Genomic DNA, 21,036 nt, shown 5'->3' on the forward strand with positions numbered 1-21,036 from the left:
CTCTAATATTCTACGCAATCCATGATTCTAGTTATCGTCGGTACCTTGCTGCCAATACAGTACGAGATGGTTACCTAGATTGGTCATCCAATCCCCAAGACTCGTAGGTAACATAGTTACGAGGCTAGCTCTTCTTAGACCATATCGGATCGTCAGCCTGTGCTACGTAATACATACAAACGTAACACATATATATGTATATACATATATATATATATATATATATATATATATATATATATATATATATATATAAAGATATTTGATGCACATACTATATACCAATGGCATCGACGGTACTTAGCGTCCCAAACACCGCCAGACAGGGAGGTTAAAGAGAGAAACCAGTATATGGTCGCATGGCGTCCCACAGTGCCACCGCTAATAGGCGTCCTGGCCACGGAGGGGGAACAACTATGGCCAATATTAAACTTGCCTGCCCTCAGTCCGATGGAAACCGTAGGACAGCCCCATAAGTAAACCTGCACGCTAATCACATCCACCTACGTGCTAACCATATCTACATGCGCACTAATCATATCCATATATACAGAATACCGATACGTGTATGGTGCATCAAGAAAAACTCTAAATTTTTATAATACTATTAAAATAATGAGTTTTGATAAAATTAGAAAAAAAAATCAAGTTTATGGAGGATAAATTAATTATTTAATTAATTAATGCATAAATATATTTTTTTGGAAATACTAAAATTTAAATGAATAATTTTCTTTAAATCCATGAAATCAATTTACGCTAAAATAATATAAAGAAAAATATATAAAAATTCATACATAATTAAAATAACATAAATGCATGATTTATGTATCAAAATTTCAACATTTAAATCAACAATAAACTTAATAAGATTTAAATCATAATTTTATAAATTTAATCTCTTACTTGATAATTCAATTCCATAACTAAGTAAATAATCAAACACATAAACAAATTTTTGTTATCACGGTAATCTTGATACAATTAATTCCTCGACCTTGAAATCAATTCACACCAAATATTATTAAAACCACATACAATTCCACATAAAATTAAATATAAAAATATATTCTAATAGGTTGCATAACCTAATAGTAAAATTAACAATAATTTAATAATAATTTAATAGCGACTTAAAGCCACAGCTTCCTAAATTTTTGGAAAATATTATTTCAAAGCCATACTTATTCCATTCAACATAAAGTTGACATCTCCAATATAAATAATAATTATTTAAATATCGATCATAATAAAATAATAATATTTTATTAAAAAATGGCATCTTTCAAAATACTCCACCATAATTCGCAAATGAGATACCCATAAAAAGTTAATGAGACAAGGAACAAGAAAGCTAAGGAGACAAGGAACATATTTGTAACCTCCATTGACCACAAACTCACCGGTGGTGGTCGAAATTTGACCGGAAAATTTTGGTCGAGCTTCCTCTCCTTGTATCTCACAATCCATTTAGAAATTGGACAAATGGAGCTCATTTTTGAGATCAAAGGATTCAAAATAGGGGAGATAAAGCATAAATTTGGACTAGACATGTTGGAAAATGGCGAAATCGCTGGAATGTGAATTGGCACAGTCGCCGGCTTTAGCCGTAGATCTGGGCACGTCACCAGTCGGCTAGCTGCCAAACTTGGTAGCTGAGCTCATCGGCGACTGGGCTCCGTTGGGGTTTAGGGCGTGCACTCATATGGTGGTCAGAAATGATGAAAGCCGATGGACCCGAGGGAGAGAAGAAAGGAGGAAGAAGGAAAGGAAAGGAAGAAGAAGGAAGAAGAAGAAGAAAGGCCTGTGGGGGTTTTTCCCCACGTGGCGAGAGGAAAAGAAAAAGAAAATAAATAAAAAAATATATAAAATAATATTAAAATAATAAAATAATAATATAATATAAAATAATTAAATAATGTAATATTTAATCATGGCTGAGATGTGGCATTTTTTTGTTGTGACACATGGCACCTTTTATAATGTTACACGGGGTGCAAATCAAATGCTCTTTGAATATTCCACTACATAATAAAAAATAGTCTCGGGAAAAATAGGTGTAATTTTACAAACTCGTAACTTTTCAATCGTAGGTCTAATTTAAGCGTACTGCCAGTCCATGAACTCGTATTGACAAGTACTTTATAATCATACAGGATTCAAAGCTCAATTTTATAAGAATAAAATGTCAACTTCTACAACCTTGGACAATTCGGATTTCAACTTGTTTTGCTCATAACTTTCAAATCGTAGCTTCATTTTCAACATGCTACTAGTTTACGAACTTGGAATGATACGTACTTCCCAATGGCCTCAATCAACCAAAAACTCTATTCGAATCAAAAAGTCAAAGTTTGATCCTCTCAATCAACAACGGTCAAACCCAGTCAACTTCGATCAACTCAGGATTCCGGCGTACTTTGGGACCGGTTGTTACAAAATACTATGTAAAGGTACATGAAATAGAAATATATTCCAAATATCTACGTCTGTCATTGATAATAAAATTGTGTAAGGTTCATTTAGATATACTTTTGGTTTAATATTATACCTCCTTTTTTGAGCCATATTTCTTGAGGTCTGGAGATCCTAATGAGCCAACAATCTCTGCAGTAACCTATTATTTTATGGCAAGATGAAAAATGAAGTCCTAAGAAACCAAGCCTGTGAATTATCCTTTGAAAAAACATTATAATCCATGGTTACCCATGGGTGTTATATATATATGTATATATAGATATATATTATATTTGTGTATGAAAGAAATAAAAAATTAAAAAATAGGGACATAAATTTACTTTTTCACCAATTAAAATACAAATGAAAGAATGGATTTACATATCACCTTCAGGCAATCCTATTCATAATGGTAAAAGCTGTTAGGATTTGTCCAAGATTCCTCACCGAAATCCTAGATAAGCCCTGATCTGAGGGAAATACCACTGAATCTTACAATGGAAAATTCGATAGCATCTCCCCTAAGGGTAGCACTTACCACAAAATTTTCTGCATAGAAAACACACTGCTATATACACCATCTTATTCCTTCCACCTTACTACAATTTATTTCCACAAGTTTGCAGCACTTCAAATAAATAACAAGGAATCAGTGCATAAATAAATAAATAAAATAAATGTCCAAAACAGTATACAAAGCTTTATAAGGATATAACTAAATACGAAATTAATACAACAAAGATAAAAGAAATAATACAGGATAGAAAGGAAAAGAAAGAAAAGCTTTTCGGATCTTCAACAATGAACAAAGACGTCGAGCTCGTTCCGGACGATCAACATCTACTAACCTGGACCTAGGGAAACAGATTTAAAAACGTGAGATGCTAGTCATCTCGGTGATTGACCCAATTTATTATACAATACTAATAATAATAATACATCAATAAAATAAACTTAATAAATCAATACTAAATAAGTAATTAAATAATAAATAGTTAAAAATAATGTTTTCTCTCAAAACCCTCACAATTCACTTCCTTAGAAAGGTTTCCCTTTTAAAACATTTCACAATACCCGATATCTATTTATCCCAAAAATCCAAAAAATAATTAATTAAATAAATTGCAAATAAAATACCATAAATTAAAGATCTAACATCTATAATAAGAAATAAAAATAATTTTAATAATAATTATTAAATTGTAAATAAAATATCACAAACAAAATAAAACAAAAATCACAATAAAATTCATAAAATAATCTAGGAAATATTTAAACTAATTCTTAAACCTCATTTTAAAATAAATGGTAAGAATATAATAAAATCCAATTTAGAATAATATTTTCAAATATGATAAAATACAATTTAAAGCATCAATAGAAATAATGATGAACCACAGTTAAACACATTTTAAAGATAAATAAGATCTTAAATCATTAATTTGAAATGAATGATAAAAAATACAAATAAAATCCATTTTAATTCAGCAAACCCACTAAAATAATAAAATCATGGTAAAATGCATTTTTAAAACATTAATCCGAATAAATGATGAAAACATAAATGAATACATTTTAATTCTAAATACTCTTTAAAAACTTTATTATTTTGGAAATTGTATTGGGAAACCATTTGATGCATGAAACTATATACCAGTGGTGCCGACGGTACTCAGCATCCCAAGCACCACCAGATAGGGGATCAAAGAGAGAAACCGGCATACGGTTACATGGCATCCCACAGCACCCCTACTAACAGGCATTGTGGCCATGGAAGAGGGCGGTTGATGCTCACTCTGTATTATACCCTGCCTACCCTTGGTTTGATGCAACCATAGGACAACCCTATAAATCAACCTGCATGCTAATCACATCCACATCCACCTACACGCTAATCATATCCACATATACAGTACAGAACACCAATACACTAATACTGTATGGTGCATCTAAAAATCATAAAATCAGTATATTTTTCAAATCTCAAAATCTCATAATACCACTGGATTTAAATACCTCTTTTCAAATCCACATTTTTTTAAACCATCGTCATAAATCCATCACGTTAAAATCTATTCTCACAATCTCATTAATGCAAATATACCCAATTTCCAGTGGCATAAAATCAATACATACTATTTAAATGTATAAAAAATATTTTGAAGCATAAGACTTTAAAACAAATATTTTTCTCAAATCCCCAAAATCAATTTAAATCAATATATCTTTTATACCATGTAAAATTCATACATAATTAACTTACAACATTCCTCAATACCATAAAATAATTTTCACAATTATTTCAATACATAATAAATTTAAATAATTATTTTCTTTCAAATCTGAAAAATCAATCCATATAAAAAATAATATTAAAACAACATGAAATTCATATATTCTTAAAATCATGTAAACATATTTATTATACATCATAAAATCAACATCAACTTAACAATAATTTATTAAAAACCTTAAACCATAATTTCTTAAAAATCAAGATAGATTTTTAGGCAACATATATTTTTATTTCATCCCAATTTGGCATCATAAATTCAATAGAAGTTTTTATTGAAAGTTCGACACATAAAACATATTTTTCCAAATAACCAAGTAGCACAAAATATATAATTTAACATCCCAAAATAATTTTGAAAGTGGGCACTCACCTCGAGCACGCAATTCGATCAAGACCCTCCATGGGATCGATTCCATAATTCACACATGCTCCTAAAATATCAACAATACACAAAATCAATTAAATTAATATTTTAATCTGATAAATTATACAAGGTTACCTGGGTAGGTAACACAAACGGTAACCAAAATTCACAAATAATATATCGAAACGAAGCTTACAACACAAGGATTAAGGATTGACCCTTACCTTTCGGAGATTGAACCCTAGATGGCCGGAATCTCACCAACAATGTTTCATACTTTAGATCCTCGGATCTCATAAACCACCATGAATTGGAGGAAACTGACCTCGAATTTGGATTTAGAGGGTCCGAAATAGTGGGAAAAGGTGGGCGGTGTTATCGGGAACTTGTTGGAATCCAGTTTTCCAACAAGCTGCTGTGGTCACTGGTAACCGTCACCTCCGTCGGTGCGTCTGCTGACCACTGGCCATGATTTTTGCTGGAAAGGTAGATCGGGGGATGGGTGACTCAATAGACTAGTGGTGAGGAAAACGAAGGTTCGGTTTGGGAGAAATTGAGGTTGGAAGATTTTCGGCCACTCGCCTGAAAAAGCTCCGATCCCGGCTCGTTGGCAATCGAGTAGCCGTGATTTTTGGCTGGCCAGTCAGTTTTCAGGTGAGCTTTAAGGTGGGGTGTGGCATGTAGGTGGGAACTAACTAGATGGCGATCAACGATGGTGGCCAGTGGTGGTGGTTTCTCTCACCTCTCTCTCTCTCCTCCCCTCTTTCTCTCTTTTCTCTCTCACACAGCTCACACACTCATCCACCCAATAATAAGCCCACATGTGGGTGCCATTGTACACTCACGGGATTGGCTAACAAATTGACACGTTGCATATACTGTTCACATATTTAAAAATAATATTAAAATAATATGGTATTTGAAAAACTTTACAGATTCATAACTTTTCAATGAAATGTCCAAATTAGGCATGTCACTAGTGTATAAACTTGTATCGACGGGTACTTTATAACCATGCGTAAGTCAAAACTCAATTTTATAAGAATAAAAAAGCAACTCTGGCACCCTCGGACAGTTCGAACCTCAACTTGTTTTGCTCATAACTTTTAAACTGTAGCTTCCTTTTTGATGTGTTACTAGTCTGCGAACTTGAGTCAATGCATACTTCGCAACGGTACCTCACTCAACCTAGAATTCTTGTTGAGTCAAAAAGTCAAAGTTTGACCCTTCTCGATCAACGACGATCAAACCCAGTCAACTTCAGCCAACTTGAGAAATTTCTGGCATACTTCGGGATTGGGTGTTACAAGAGCCATTTGCTTCCAACTGTAAAAAAAAAGTCCATTTACTTTTCCAAAAATGCCAAACAATAAAACATAAATTTCACATAAAAATTAAAAGTCATTCTTCCTTTGTTTCCAATGGTATATTTTAAGAACCCACTATCCCATTATTGAAGTCAACATCTCAAACTGGATAAAAGAAAAAGTAGTTGTTAATCTCCGATTAATCATAAAACATATTGAGATTAGCTAAGAATTCATAATCATTTAAAAAAAAAAGTAGTTGACAATCAAGTACCTCGACACGTGCATGTTTTAAGTTTAAGCAATGGATTCAAAAAGAAGTTGGCCTTAGATGTTAGAAGTGTTCTGTAGACAGATTTGAGGGAGCAAGATCTGACGTAGAGAGAAATGAAAAGAGAGTCAAACTAAGATTGAAAAGTGTTGGAGAACATATACGTGAAAATCTTGCTTATCATAATAGTCTGCCTCAAAACTATATATACTTCAAAATATATATATATATATATATATCCATCATTGTCAATATTCTAGTACAAACAAATAATACTTGAAACTAAATTTAGAATCTTCTTCAAATCTAAATTTGTTTTAATTTTGAAGATCATAAAAAACTTATAGAAAAATTATGACCAGATTCAACAATCTCATTTGATCATATAAGAACCATTTGCTTCCCCTCAAAAATTCCCAAAACTATGTTTTAATTTTTTCATAAAGGTCACAAAATAAAACTAATATTTCCTATCAAACAGTCCTCTGTTCTCAAACCTCAATCTTTTTTCATTTGGAAAATCCAACTTGATAAAAGGCACTGGGACTATAAAACATATCACCAAAAATATAACATATCTTTCATATTTTTCAGGTAACTTTTGAAGACCATGAAAACCTATAATTAATTAAATGAAAGTTAACAATCATAAAGCATATATTAAAGAAATAAATTTGGAAAATTGGTTTAAATACCTTTTTCTTCTTCCAATATTGCAGTACCTAAAGGGTGGGTTTTGGAATGATGTTTTACGATGCTATTAGTATCTGTGGTCTTATTAACTTCCTGTTTGTGTTACCATCCAATCATAGTCTAATGAGTTTTGAGGTGCTTATAATACCATGAAAAGAGAAACTCTGCATCTCAAAGCACCCGCTTACAACTATAGTTTCCAAACTTGGAAATCCCATCTTGTGATTCCCTGAATAGAAGTTTGTGAGGCTTGGTAAAAAAAACCAAGTTCCAAATTTTCCAACTCAGCAATTTCAATTTCACCACCTTCTTCTATATCATGATCTGAAATTATTATTACTTTAGTCAATCTCTCCCACAGCCTGTTCATGCTTTTGGCAGTTTGGGAAGATATTAAATCTAGCATTCCATGGCACTGAGCTTGACCATTGATTTTAAACCTTTTGTTTTGGTTAACATTATAACTCATTACACCCAGAAAGGATGGAAGCTCAGTCAGGTCAATACTTGAACTTTGAACATGAAGGTATGTTCTCAATGGTCAATATGAATACTGTTTATTGTAAACTTCCATAACATGTTTTCAACACTTTATATTTTTGTAATTAAATTTACAAAAAAAAAAATAATAATAAAAAAACACATAATTAAGAATGAAATATTAGTAAAAACGCAAACAATATTAATTAATTAACTTTGATGATGACAAACAAAATATTTAAAGGGGTAAAGCCATACAAAACTAGTATCTCAACGTAACCTCAAAGCATTTGATGTTTTTCAATGTATAAAAACAAATCAACATTCATTCCAGCAACATATGAAACACAATTTCTTATACATTACCACAAGACAGAGAACATTAACCCCAAAATATTTAATCTTCCTGATAATTAGAGGTGAAATTTCCAATTGGTTGGATCATCAAAATATGTAAGTGGGCTATTTTGACCAGGCTTACTGTAGGAAAATGGAATAGACCCTTAACAATTTTTAAATATGTGATTATCAGGTTCTACCCTCAATATGTATCTGCAGCGACTCAAGAATTGAAATCATTATTAAATATTTACTTTTTCTTTTTAAAGAATAATGATTAAAAACTCTGTCAAAGGCAAATGTAACAGAAAAATATTACAAATATATATGTTTTTCAATAATAATCTAAGGTTGGTAAAGCTAATTTAAATACACTTTTGGTTAAATATTATACCTCCTTTTTTAGCCAGATTTCTTGAGGCCTGCGGGTCCCAATGAGGCACACACCTTTAAAAATTTACAGTTTCACAAATTATACAAGATGAAACATGGATCCTTATAACACAGCTACGGTTGTGATTCAATTGAGAGGCTATAGTCAAAGTCAAAAGCTACTATATATACATGCTTTAGCCATTAAACTATGCCGTCATGTTTCAAAGGGTTGGACAAGATGCTTAAGTGGGGCAATGCATTTTGAACCTGACCCAACAGGAATCAAAATTTTTTTTTGGAAGCTTATAAAGGAGGCACAACTGCAGAATTAGGAGCTGTAACAAAAGCCATCAGTTTTCGATTAAAGGCCATTATTCTTCTTGTTTTTCCCTTTCTTCTTGTAACCTCTTATTGATTGTTTTTTTCTTTCACTTGGTATTGGTTAGGATCATTCTAGCTGAGTGATTTTTGAGAAAGAAATTGTAAACGGGGTTTAAAGAATCTGTATAGACAAGAGGAATTGCTACAATGATGTATTGATCTTTCTTCATAGTACAGCGATTTCATGGATGGAGTTCACCGAAGCTGTAAGTCATTTCTAGACCGAACCTCATAAAATTTGTGTTAAATTAGTATAGAATTAAGTTTCAATAATCACCTTTATGCAGACCTCTCCATAATTATGAGAATCATTAGATTCCACATCTGAAAAGGTACTCCATTTTTTTTTTTCAAAAAAAAAAAAGAGGCCACAACGTAATATTGATATTTCCCATGAAAATTAAGTCATTCATCCTCTTTTTCCAATGGTACAATTCAAAAAACCACTATCCCATTATTTCCAATCAACATCTCGAATTGGATAAAAAACCATGGTCAATCTCCGATTGATCATAAAACATATTGAAATTAGCTAAAAATTCAGAATTCATATTAAAATTTATTAAAAAAAAGTAGTTTACGATCAAGTACCTCAACACGTGCACTTTGGAGGTGAAGCAATGAATTCAGAAAGTAGTTGGCCTTAGATGTTTGAATTGTTAGCTAGACAGATTTGAGGGAGCAAGATCTGAGGTAGAAAGCAAGTGAAAAGTGAGTCAAACTAAAGTAAATATAAGTGAAAAATCTTGCTAATCATAATAGCCTGCCTCAAAACTATATATCTTCTTCACAGAATATATATATTCATCGTTGTCAATATTCTAATACAAAGAAATAATCCTTGAAAATAAATTTAAAATATTCTTTCAAATCTAAATTTGTTTTGTTTTTGAAGATCTTAAAAAGCTAATAGTAAAATTATGACCTGATACAACTATCTAATTACAACAATTTGGAGAAATTAAGATTTAATTTTTGTACCTTTTCAACTGAAGAGTTCCTGTAATGTAGTACAGGGGTGGCTCTTCCAAAGCTCTGGTATGGTGGTATTAAGATCCATGGGGGTATTAACAGCCATGATTGTATTAGTTCCATCAATCACCGGATGATCTGGACCTACTGTAAATAGTTTATGAAGTTTTGGGGTGCTGACTATGTGACCATGTTGAGAGAAACTTTGTAATTCAAAGCAACGAACTACTCCCACATTTTCCAAATTTGGAAATCCCAACATATATTTCCCCGAATAGAAGCTTGTGAGGCTTGGTAAACAATCAAGTATCAAAGTTTTCAACCGAGCACAAATAATTTCACCACCTTCTATATTCTCACCTTCTGCATCTACAATTATTTCTGCTATTCTTTTGCAATTAAATATAAACAAATATTGGAGTTGTGCCATACTTCTTGCTGTTTGGGAAGTTAGTAAACTTGGTATTCCATGGCATTGTCCGATTTTCAAAGTCACCAGATTTTGGAATGAGATGGAGGACGGCACTAACTTCTTTATTTTGCCACACCTCAAGATGTCTAACTCGATCAAATTTTGAAACACTGTTTGTGGCTACGAGCTCTCCTCCCTCAAATGCATCAGGTTTGGCATACCATATAGTCTTAATCCACTTAGACATGAAAGTATCCCCGCACATTCTTCTTGGTCATCAATCGGATCCTCACATTGACTAGAAGATGTAACCTGCAAAAATCAATTTTCTAAGTTCAGTTAGTATACTCTATACAAATTAAAGTATAGAGACAAAAGCTGATTATTATTAGAGCTTATCTAATTTCAACAGCTGACTTGGATACCATGGTAAATGTCAATTAGATCAATATCTAATTGTACTTTTCTACATACATAAATCTATACCATACATGTATATACCTGCGAATTAAAGAGTTCTAAAATATACAAAAATAAAACAGCTATTGTCTAATTAGAAAGGTATGTAAGAATATGAGTACGTATGAGTGATTTATTGTTTATTAAACTCACTAGGAAAAAATTAGCATGTACATAGGAAAAGATAAAATATTAAGACAAAAGGAATCTAAGAAAGAAAAAGTCAAAGGGCAAACTCTATTCATGACCTTGTCAATTGATAATAGGGGTTCATGGAATGAACTGTGCTCGTGATCAATCAGCCTATTTGTGTCTTGGAAGCGTAGGAATTTTAAGGACAAATCCTTTGCTTTCACAAAATAAGACACTTGCAACCATCTCAACAAAGGCAGTCCTACTGCATGCAATCCTGGGTCGAAGCACATGAGTTGAGGAAGATTGTGGAGTGTTAGATTGGTTAATTGAGGGAACACAAACGTAGGTATTGTCTAATCTTGTACTTCCTCCTCAGCAACAATTTGCTTTATCCCACAATTTCTTATATCTAGGTTTTGAAGTTGGAGAAGATTTTTGGCAACAGAAGTTGGAAAGAGTATTTTCAGACTCTGGCATTCATTAACTATGAGCTCTTGGAGATCTTGGAAGGTAAAAGTTCCTCTAGGATCGTTGCTCCAAACATGCTTCAATTTTGGTCAAAGTGATAGTTTGAACATTGTCAAATGAATGGGTACTGTTGCTTCCTGTGTGTCATGATGATGATCATTTGATGTTTGGATTTCAAATACCTCTTCCATCATTTCACAATTAGACATGACCAACTTGCTTAGGTTGTGGAGTCTTCTCAGTATGTTAGAAGAGAACATCTTTGGACTTTTAATCATACAGATTTATTTCTTCCGATTCCCCAAAGATACCTGCTGTGAGTTGGTCTTGACTTATCATCGTCATTATGGGTTTACCTTGTCCAACCTGAAGTGTTTCAACCAAAAAATATTGAAACTGAGTAGAGAAGAAAGAATAGGGGAGAAAGTTAAAAATCCTTTTTTTTTTTTTTTTAGCTGAATCGTGCATGTGAAATTGAAATGGTTGTTTTAAACTTTTGTTGATTTTAAGGAAAATATTACTTGATTAATCCACTTGGAAGTGTGAAAGAAAATAAACAGACACTAGTTATGCTTGGAGAGAAATAAAAAATAAATGAATGAAAGATGGAAAACACGATAGTTGAAACTCTTACCTTATCCACAGAAAATAAAGGTTGTAATTGATTTGGAATATCATGATGAGCTAACTCATGCTCTTCATGGAAGCTGAAGCATAATTCTGAAGCAAACACCTTCACTTTCATACAGCCTACCATGTCTAATTTTCTCAATTAAGGCCAACTTGAGGTATGTGGTCCTGGATAAAAGCTCACAAGGTTGGGAAGATTCATGAGCTCCATTACCTCCAATTGAGGTAATACAAACTTACGTGATTCTGCCTCTAACCCTTCCTCCTTAGCAACAATTTCCTCAATTCCACAATTGTTTATATGTAGCTTCTGAAGTTGAACAAGACTTCTGGCAACAGAAGGTGGAAAGAGATTTTCCAGACTATGACATTCATAAGCTTCAACTGCCTGGAGATTTTGGAAGGTAAGAGTTCCTTGGGGATCTTCGGTCCAAACATGCTTCAATTTTGATAAATACGCTAATGTCAAGTTCCTCAGTTGAATGAATGTTGTCTCCGAGGTTTCTGGATGATGATCATTTGATATTTGGATTTCAAATACCTCTTCCATCATATCACAATTAGATATGACCAACTTGCTTAGGTTGTGGAGTCTTCTCAGTGTGCTAGAAGAGAACATCTTGGTTAGACTTTTACAGTCATACACATTTATTTCTTCCAATTTCCCAAAGATACCTGCTGTGAGTTGGTCTTGACTTATCATCGTCATTCTGGGTGTAACTTGTCCGACCTGAAATGTTTCAACCAAAAAATATTGAAACTGAGTAGAGAAGAAGTAATAGGGGAGAAAGTTAAAAATCTTTTTTTTTTTTTTTTATTGCTGAATAGTGCATATGTGAAATCCAAATGGTTGTTTTAATCTTTTGTTGATTTTAAGGAAAATATTACTTGATTAATCCACTTGGAAGTATGAAAGAAAATAAAGATACACTAGTTATGCTTGGAGAGAAAACCAAAAAATAGATGAAAAACACGGTAGTCGAAACTGTAACACCCTGTCCCAAATTGCACCGGAATCCGTGCACGTTGACCGAGGTTGACTGTTGACCGTTGACCGAAGGGGGTCAAAAGTTGACTTTTTGACTCGGTGGGAATTTTGAGTTGACCAGGGTACCGTGGCGAAGTGCACGATGCCCCGAGTTCGTAGACTGGTAGCACGTCGAAAACGGAGCTACGGTTTGAAAGTTACAGGCAAAACAAGTTGCGGTACAAACTGTCCAAGGGGTGCCAGAGTTGACTTTTAGTTTATGGGGAATTGAGCTTTGACTCATGCATGGTTGTGAAGTACTCGTCGATACGAGTTCACAGACTGGCGGCACGCTTAAAACGGACATCCGGTTAAAAAGTTATGGACGTTTGAAGTTTACCGTATACCGTAATATTTTAATGTTTTTGGGTCGGTGAACAGTGAAACGCCACGTGTCAGATTTTGATTGGTCCACGTGGCATGAACAATGTCACACAGGGGTTTTTATTTGATAAAATTCTCTGGGAAGAGAGAGAGAGAGAGAGAGAGGAGAGAGAAAAAGAGAGAGAGACCGCCGGCCACCGGGATTTTCCACTGTTCCGGCCGAGTTACTGTGCACGCGCCGGCCAGAAAGTTTCCCCTCCTCATTTCCGGCAAAACCTCCAAGTTTCATGGCGAACGGCCGCCGGACGCGCTCGGATCGGACCTCCGAAGATCGAAGGCGACTTTTTTCCCCTCCACCGCCGGCCACCGCAAATCGACCCACTTCCGGCCATTTTTCGGCCACACACGCCATACACCCTTGATCCTCTCCTCAAGTCCGGCCGACCCACCAAAAATCACGGCCATCGGACCACCGACACACCGGGATCGGAGCGTTTTCCGACGAGGGGCCGGAAATCTTCAAACGGTGATTTCTCCGCCGTCCGGCCTCCGTTTTGCTCACCGCTGGTCCCGTTGGGTTGCTCTCCTCACGATCTACAAGTCTGCAAAATTTCACCACCAACGGCCACCGTACGCGCCGACGGCGGCGACGGTTGCCGGTGACCGCGGCGGCTCGCCGGAAAGTACTGTTCCGGCGAGTACCCAGTTTTCCGGCCAGCTCCAGTCCGCTGTGTTTGACCTCCTGAACCCGAATCCGGCTTCCGTTTCCACCAATTCGCAACGGTTTGGGAGAATTGTGGAGCCGAAATCCGAAAAGCTTTCCGGCGTGATACCGACCCCGTCGGGTCCGATCACCAGAAAGTAAGACCGAATCCGTGATCCTCATCACGCGAGCTTGGATTCGGTATATAACTCGTAACCCTTAGATATCGTTTGGTATTCGCTCCCCGGGTATCCATTTGGGAATTACCCGAATAAAATATTAATATTTTTTTTGGTTTGTGCATTGTGGTTGTTTAGGTGCACGCGCGAGTAGTGGAGTTGATCCCGAGGAGGATCTTAGTTGATTTGCGTGCTCCAGGTGAGTGACCCACCTTCAAAAATTATTTTGGGGCAATTAATTATGTTTATTTGGTATTTAAATTGGTATTTAAATTATGCTCATGTGGTGTGATTTAATTGTGGTTTTATTGTGGTTTAATTTATTTATTATGCATGAGCAAAGTGTATTTCGGTGGTATTTGTATATGGTTTTCAGTATTAATTTTTCGGGCATAATTGGGTTAAATATTTTACGAAAATATTGGTTTAAATTTTATAAATTATGCCGCGGTATTTTTATGGTTGCATCTCGTACTTCGAGAAAATTGTGGTTTGTTGGTTATCAATGTTTCGTACCGGGTTATCGAATAAAAATATGTGGGATGGTGTTTTGTGAAAATTTGGTATATTTTCCACGATAATTTTGGAAAACGGTACGGTTGGTTATTCATGTTTATTTTTAGACGCACTCATACAGTATTGGTGTTCTGGTGTATGGTGTATGGACACGTGGTTGCACGCGGTTATTATGTGGTTTAGCGTGCGGTTATTACTTCACCCGTGAGTTGCCATTGGACCGTGGGCAGGCAAGGTTATTGTTGCGCACAGCCGCCCCCCTCCTTGGCCGGGTTGATGGTTTTAGCAGCGGTACTGTCGGGACGCCGAAGTGACCGTTGCAGGTTTCTCTCTTTAACCCCCCGCCAGTCGGTGCTCGGGACGCTGGGTATCGGAGGGCATCACCGGTATATGGTGTGGTGCGTCGGTGTAAATTGCAAATAGTGTTTTAAACCCCAAAGGTGTTCAAAATGATTTACTATAATTTATTACATTTTTAATTATATATTGGGATATGTATTTATTTAATTATTGTTTATCGAATGGTTTAATCCCTTGGTTTTCGGGAGGTATGTACATTGGGTTTTGCGAAAAGGTTTTAAAAAGAGAACATTTCAAACGGAGCGATTAGTGAGAGTTTTGAGGGAAATTATTATTTTCCAACCGTTATTATTATTACTTATTTATTAATTATTGGTATGTGTTCTATTCCTTAATTGCTATTACTATTATTTTTATTATCGCAAAAGGTGTTCAGTAGCTCGGGTTACTCACGGAGATAATTAGCATCTCACACTCTTAAATTCCGTTCCCTTAGGTGCAAGTGGTGGTAGACGTTCTTCCGGAGTGAACCAAGTTTTCCGCTGCTGTTGTGTTTCGAGAAGTACTTCTGTACTCTTTCATTTCAGTGTATTATTTCTTTCAGCCTTGTTGTATTTCTGTTGATTAGCACTTCTTAAAGCTCTGTATACTATTGGGATACTTCTGTTTTGTTTATGCACTGGACTGTTGTTGCTTTTGAGAAGTACTGAAATTTGTGGAACAATTTGTAGTTTGCGGGAGGAATAAGGGGATGAGTATAGAAGTATGTTTTCAGTGCAGGTAGTTTGTGGTAAGTAAATCTCTTAGGGGAGGCTTTGCCGGATTTTCCGTTGGAGGGTTCGGTAGGGTTTCCCTGGGATCAGGGCTGTCTAGGGTTCCGGGGAAAGAATTCTGGACGGGTCCTGACAGAAACTCTTACCTTTTCCACAGAAAATAAAGGTTGTAATTGATTTGGAATATCATGATGAGCTAACTCATGCTCTTCATGGAAGCTGAAGCATAATTCTGAAGCAACCACCTTCACTTTCATACAGCCTACCATATCTAATTTTCTCAATGAAGGCCAACTTGAGCTATGTGGTCCTGGATAAAAGCTCACAAGGTTGGGAAGATTCATGAGCTTCATTACCTCCAATCGAGGTAATACAAACTTACATGGTTCTGCCTTTAACCCTTCCTCCTTAGCAACAATTTCCTCAATTCCACAATTGTTTATAACTAGCTTTTGAAGTTGAACAAGACTTCTGGCAACAGAAGGTGAAAAAAGATGATTTATCAGACTATGACATTCATGAGCTTCAACTACCTGGAGATTTCGGTAGGTATGCGTTCCTCGGGGATCATCGGTCCAAACATGCTTCAGTTTTGGTAAATACGCTAATGTCAAGTTACTCAGTTGAATGAATGTTGTCTTCGAGGTTTCTGGATGATGATAATTTGATATTTGGATTTCAAATACCTCTTCCATCATATCACAATTATATATGAACAACTTCCTAGGATTGTGGCGTCCTCCCTGCCATATATTAGATGCAAAGAGGAAATTCTCCTGCAAATGGTAAAATTTTCATCTTATACAGGTAAGGAATCTGTAATTGACATTTTAACAGTTTTATACACTCCATTTACATGTGAAAATTTTAAAAAAAAATTGTGTATACAAGGGTTCCATTAGAAAGAACAAAAAAAAAAAAAAAAAAAGGTAATTATGAGAAGGTATTTGTGTAACTTCCAAGAATAAAAATAGGTTTCTGTAAAATTGACAAAACAGTTAAACAAAGGAGGTTTTATTGTATATTTTCCTATCTGAAAAAACGAACACAAACCTCAAATGAAGAACATCAGAGTGTTCTCATTATTATGTCGCCAAGTATTAGGGAAGAAAAAACATGACGCTAGTTTTATCAGAAGACATAAAAAAAAAAAAAAAAAAAAAACGTAATATTAAAACTCTTACTATTTTCCTATCTGAAAAATCAAACACAAACCTCAAAGCAAGAACATAATAGTATTACTATTATAATGTAGCCAGGTATTTGGGAAGACACAAATGACACTAGTTTTATTTGAAGACCAAAAAAAAAAAAAAAAAATTAATGCTTCTACCTTCTCCACTAGAAATAAAGGTTGTTGAAATGGAATATCATGATGAGTTAACCCATGCATTTCTTGGAAGCTGAAGACTTCCGACATCAAGACCTTCACTTTCATACACTCCACCACATCTATCTTGCTTTGAGGAATGTCCCCATATAGGAATCATAAGAAAGTTTTTTTCACAATGGCCTCAGAAAAAATAATAATAATAATAGTAGAAGAATAAGAAAACTCAAAATAGGATATAAACAAGGCAAAATGATAAATCTAAAAGTGGTAAATATATCGAAAAACGATTTATTAACCTAAACACGAAAAAGAAATGCATAAAACATCTCACCTTTTCATTGAACAGAGGTGGCATGAGGATGCTAAATTTCTCTTCTAGCATGGAAATGAAACCCTTGAGTTCAGGGCAATCATTAATGGAAAGTCTCTTCAACACTGGAAATTCTAAGAAAATTGCAGAGGAGAATGATGCGAGGTTTGGCAGATTTTCTAGTTCCAAATATTCCAGATCAGGGAAGGAAACCTTTTTCGTCATTTCATTATTGCTTATTATTTCTTCCATCTTACAATCTCTTATGTTAAGTCCATGAAGTCCTTCAAGACTCGATGCAATAGTAGAAGTAAATAGATTTTTCAAAAAGTTGCACTTGTCTAAGGTCAATATCTTTAAGTTATGGAGGGACAAGGAGCTTGGTAGCAGCTGGTCATCCCATATCTTGGTGAAATGACATCCTGACAATTTCAAGTTCTCCAATACTGGGAAAGAAACAAACTACATGCAGACACATTAATAAATGTCAAATTAATCACATCATCGTTTGTTTCATTAATCAAATCAATTTTTGTTCAATTAATCAAATTAATCAAATGTGTGGCTTAAAAGTAGAAAAACATTAAAAATCTCACCTTGTTGAAGAAAGATGACACAGTGGTGCACAAGTTATCCTCTGATATGGAAATGGATGTGACAAATTTTGAACAACCCTCGATCGAAAGTTCTGTTAACTGAGGAAATTCAATGAAATTTGCAGATGAGAATCTCACAAAGTGAAAAATTCCTCTTCACGTCTCTGTTAGTCTTATCTTATACAATGTTATATAAATTCTCCTTCCAAAAATATCAACTCAAAGACTAATATTTGAAAATAATTAAGGGAGCTCAGAATGGGCAGGTTTTATATATGTACTGAGATATTTAACAGAATTTTTTGTTGTTGAACATCATACAACCAACCACGTGCGTCTAAATTAGGGTCTTTAAAAATCTTACCTTTTGGTTGAAGAGGGACGGAATGGCAGTGCAGGAATTCTGTTCTGACTTGGAAACGAAAGTCCCAAATTGAGGGCAATCTTGAATGGAAAGTTCATTCAGCACTGGAAACTCAATGAAAATTTCAGAGGAGAATCTCACAAGGCTAGGAAGATTTCTTAGATGCAGATGCCTTAGTTTAGAGAATGAAAGCTTTTCCATATTTTGAATCCTGCTTATTATTACTTCTTCCATCTTCTTACATTCGCTTATCTTAATGGAATAGAGATGTTCTAAACGTGCTGCCATAGCAGCAGATGGAAATAAACTTGTCAAAAACTCACAGCCATCAACTTCCAGTATTGTTAAGTGACGGAAACAAGTAGAGCCAAGTACAAGTGGGTCATCCCATATCTTCTGGAAATGAAATTTGAACAATTGCAAGTTAAATAAAACTGCATAGTAATGTCAAGTAAGTTAAACATATGCTTGTTTCAATTGTATATAAAAGTTAAGAGTTCAGGAAATGAAAGCCGTGTTTATGTGCAGAAAGATTTCGTAGGGCAAAAAAAAAAAAAAAAAAAAAAAAAAAACATAGAGCAGTAGTTTCTTTTGAAGTGGGAAATGAACAGAAACATAGGAAGAATCAAGAAAGTTAAGATCATAATCTAACCTTGGTGAAAAATGAGGGTTGTCGAATTGGAAACGTTTCACAACAGCCTGAAACATCCGTTTCTTGGACGAACCCGGATGGAAAAAGCTTCACCTTCATACAGTGAATCATACGTAAACTTTCCAATAGTGGCCAACTTGAGGTATGTAAACCTGGATAGAAACACACAAGATTGGGCAAATATTCGAGTTGCATTTCCACTAATTGTGGGAATACAAACTCAGGAGGTGCTTTCTCTAATCCTTCTTCCGTGGCAACAATTTCTTCTATCCCGCAAGAACGAATATACAGTCCTTGAAGTTGGAAAAGACCTTTGGCAATGGAAGGTGGAAAGATTGATTCCAGACTTGGACATTTGGAAGCTTCAACTTTCTTTAGATTTGGGAAGGTGAGAGTAGCTTGAGGATCTTTACTCCACACAAACTTGAGTTTTGCAAGCCCGAATAAGCTCGAACGAGTCTTCTCTGCGTACTAGATGGAGTCTTCTCTGCATACTAGATGGAATTATCTTCATCAGATTCTCGCAATTTCTTACCGTTAAATATTTCAGTTTGCAAAAGGAACTTGCGGTACTGAATTCATCATCATTTTGCCATATCATCCTCAATTTATCCATGCTTTCAATCACTACTCCATACAAGCTGGGGAATGCTACCTGCGGTGTAATTGTGATCACCACTTAGGATCAGAAAGAAAAAAAAAAAAAATATATATATATATATATATATATATATAATAAATTACAAGCTAAAAGATTAAGAGAGAAAGAAGAAAAATGTCACCTTTTCGTTGAAGAGAGATGGCATGGTACCAGTGTACAAGTTCTGTTCTCTGTTGGAAATGAAAGTCTCAAATGCAGGGCAGCCATTGATGTAAAGTCGATCTAACACTGAAAACTCAATGAAAATTCCAGAGGAGAATGACACAAGGTTTGGAAGATTGCTCAGTCTCAGCAAATCTAGTTTAGGGAATGACATTTTATCCATACTTTCATTCCTTGTCATAATTTCTTCCATCATTCTACAACCTCTTACATCAAGGGAACAGAGCTGTTCCAAACTCACAGCCACAGCAGATGAAAATAGATTTTTCATAAAATTGCAGCTTACTACAATCAGTTTTGTCAGGTTACGGAAAGAAGTCGAGCTTAGTTGAAACTGGTCATCCCATATCTTGGTGAAGACGCATCCATACGAATTCAATTCCTTCAATTTTGGGAAAGAAACAAACTGCACACAAGTACAATTTCATATAAAGTCAAGGTTTCGCTTTACTTCATTTTAGAATAAAAAGCCCAAACAGTTTCTCTCAAATTGGTTAACCTACTAATTTTTCACGGCTTTATAATAATTTTCATGGCAAGTTGGACATATCTAATAGTGAGATGATGGAAGAGGTATTTGATTTTAAAATACCAAATGATCGTCAAGAAACATCTGAGATAACACCCACACGGTTGAAGGAGTTAAGGTCAGTGCAGTTTTACCAAAACTGAAGCAAATTTGGAGTGCAAGGGATCCCCGGGGAACTTTTACATTCCAAGATATCCAAAGTGTCTATGCTTATCAATGCCAAAGTCCGAAAAATCAGTTTCCACTTCTATTGCAAAAAATCTTCTCAAACTTCAACAGTTATGCATAACATATTGCGGGATAGAGGAAATAATTACTAGGGATGAGGAATGGATATACTAGATAGAAATATCTTAACTAGATTATTGCAATTTTCTACTTTTACATACTCCAATTTGGAAAAAGAAATCTGAAGTATTGAGTTTGTATTGCCATATTAGTCAACCATTCCTGTAATTGTTACGGTATGTAAGCTAGGGAATACTACCTGAAATTAATTATAATTCATCTTCATTGATGATTCAGATAATTTTTTATTATAAACTAAAACATAAAAAATAAAACATAA

General features: G+C 34.8%; 1 protein-coding gene across 3 annotated transcripts in view; it reads right to left on the reverse strand.

Moving 5' to 3' along the window:
• Positions 1 to 6,361: 6,361 nt before the first annotated feature.
• Positions 6,362 to 21,036, reverse strand: part of LOC107405461 (uncharacterized) — an 82,848-nt gene continuing 68,173 nt past the window's right edge. For 2 of the 3 annotated variants that reach the window (XM_060819340.1, XM_060819338.1), the window contains 6 exons: positions 19,899 to 20,345; positions 19,117 to 19,771; positions 18,465 to 18,857; positions 18,101 to 18,199; positions 9,945 to 10,659; positions 9,328 to 9,651 (listed from right to left, as the gene is read on the reverse strand). In XM_060819340.1, coding sequence (XP_060675323.1) covers positions 19,526 to 19,771; positions 19,899 to 20,345 — 693 coding nt within the window. In that variant the 3' untranslated portion in view covers positions 9,328 to 9,651; positions 9,945 to 10,659; positions 18,101 to 18,199; positions 18,465 to 18,857; positions 19,117 to 19,525. Of the gene's footprint in view, positions 6,444 to 9,327; positions 9,652 to 9,944; positions 10,660 to 18,100; positions 18,200 to 18,464; positions 18,858 to 19,116; positions 19,772 to 19,898; positions 20,346 to 21,036 lie in introns of those variants that run through there. The other variant, XM_060819339.1, reaches the window with a different exon arrangement.

Source organism: Ziziphus jujuba, chromosome 8 (genome assembly GCF_031755915.1).
Source record: "Ziziphus jujuba cultivar Dongzao chromosome 8, ASM3175591v1".
Taxonomy (NCBI): domain Eukaryota; kingdom Viridiplantae; phylum Streptophyta; class Magnoliopsida; order Rosales; family Rhamnaceae; genus Ziziphus; species Ziziphus jujuba.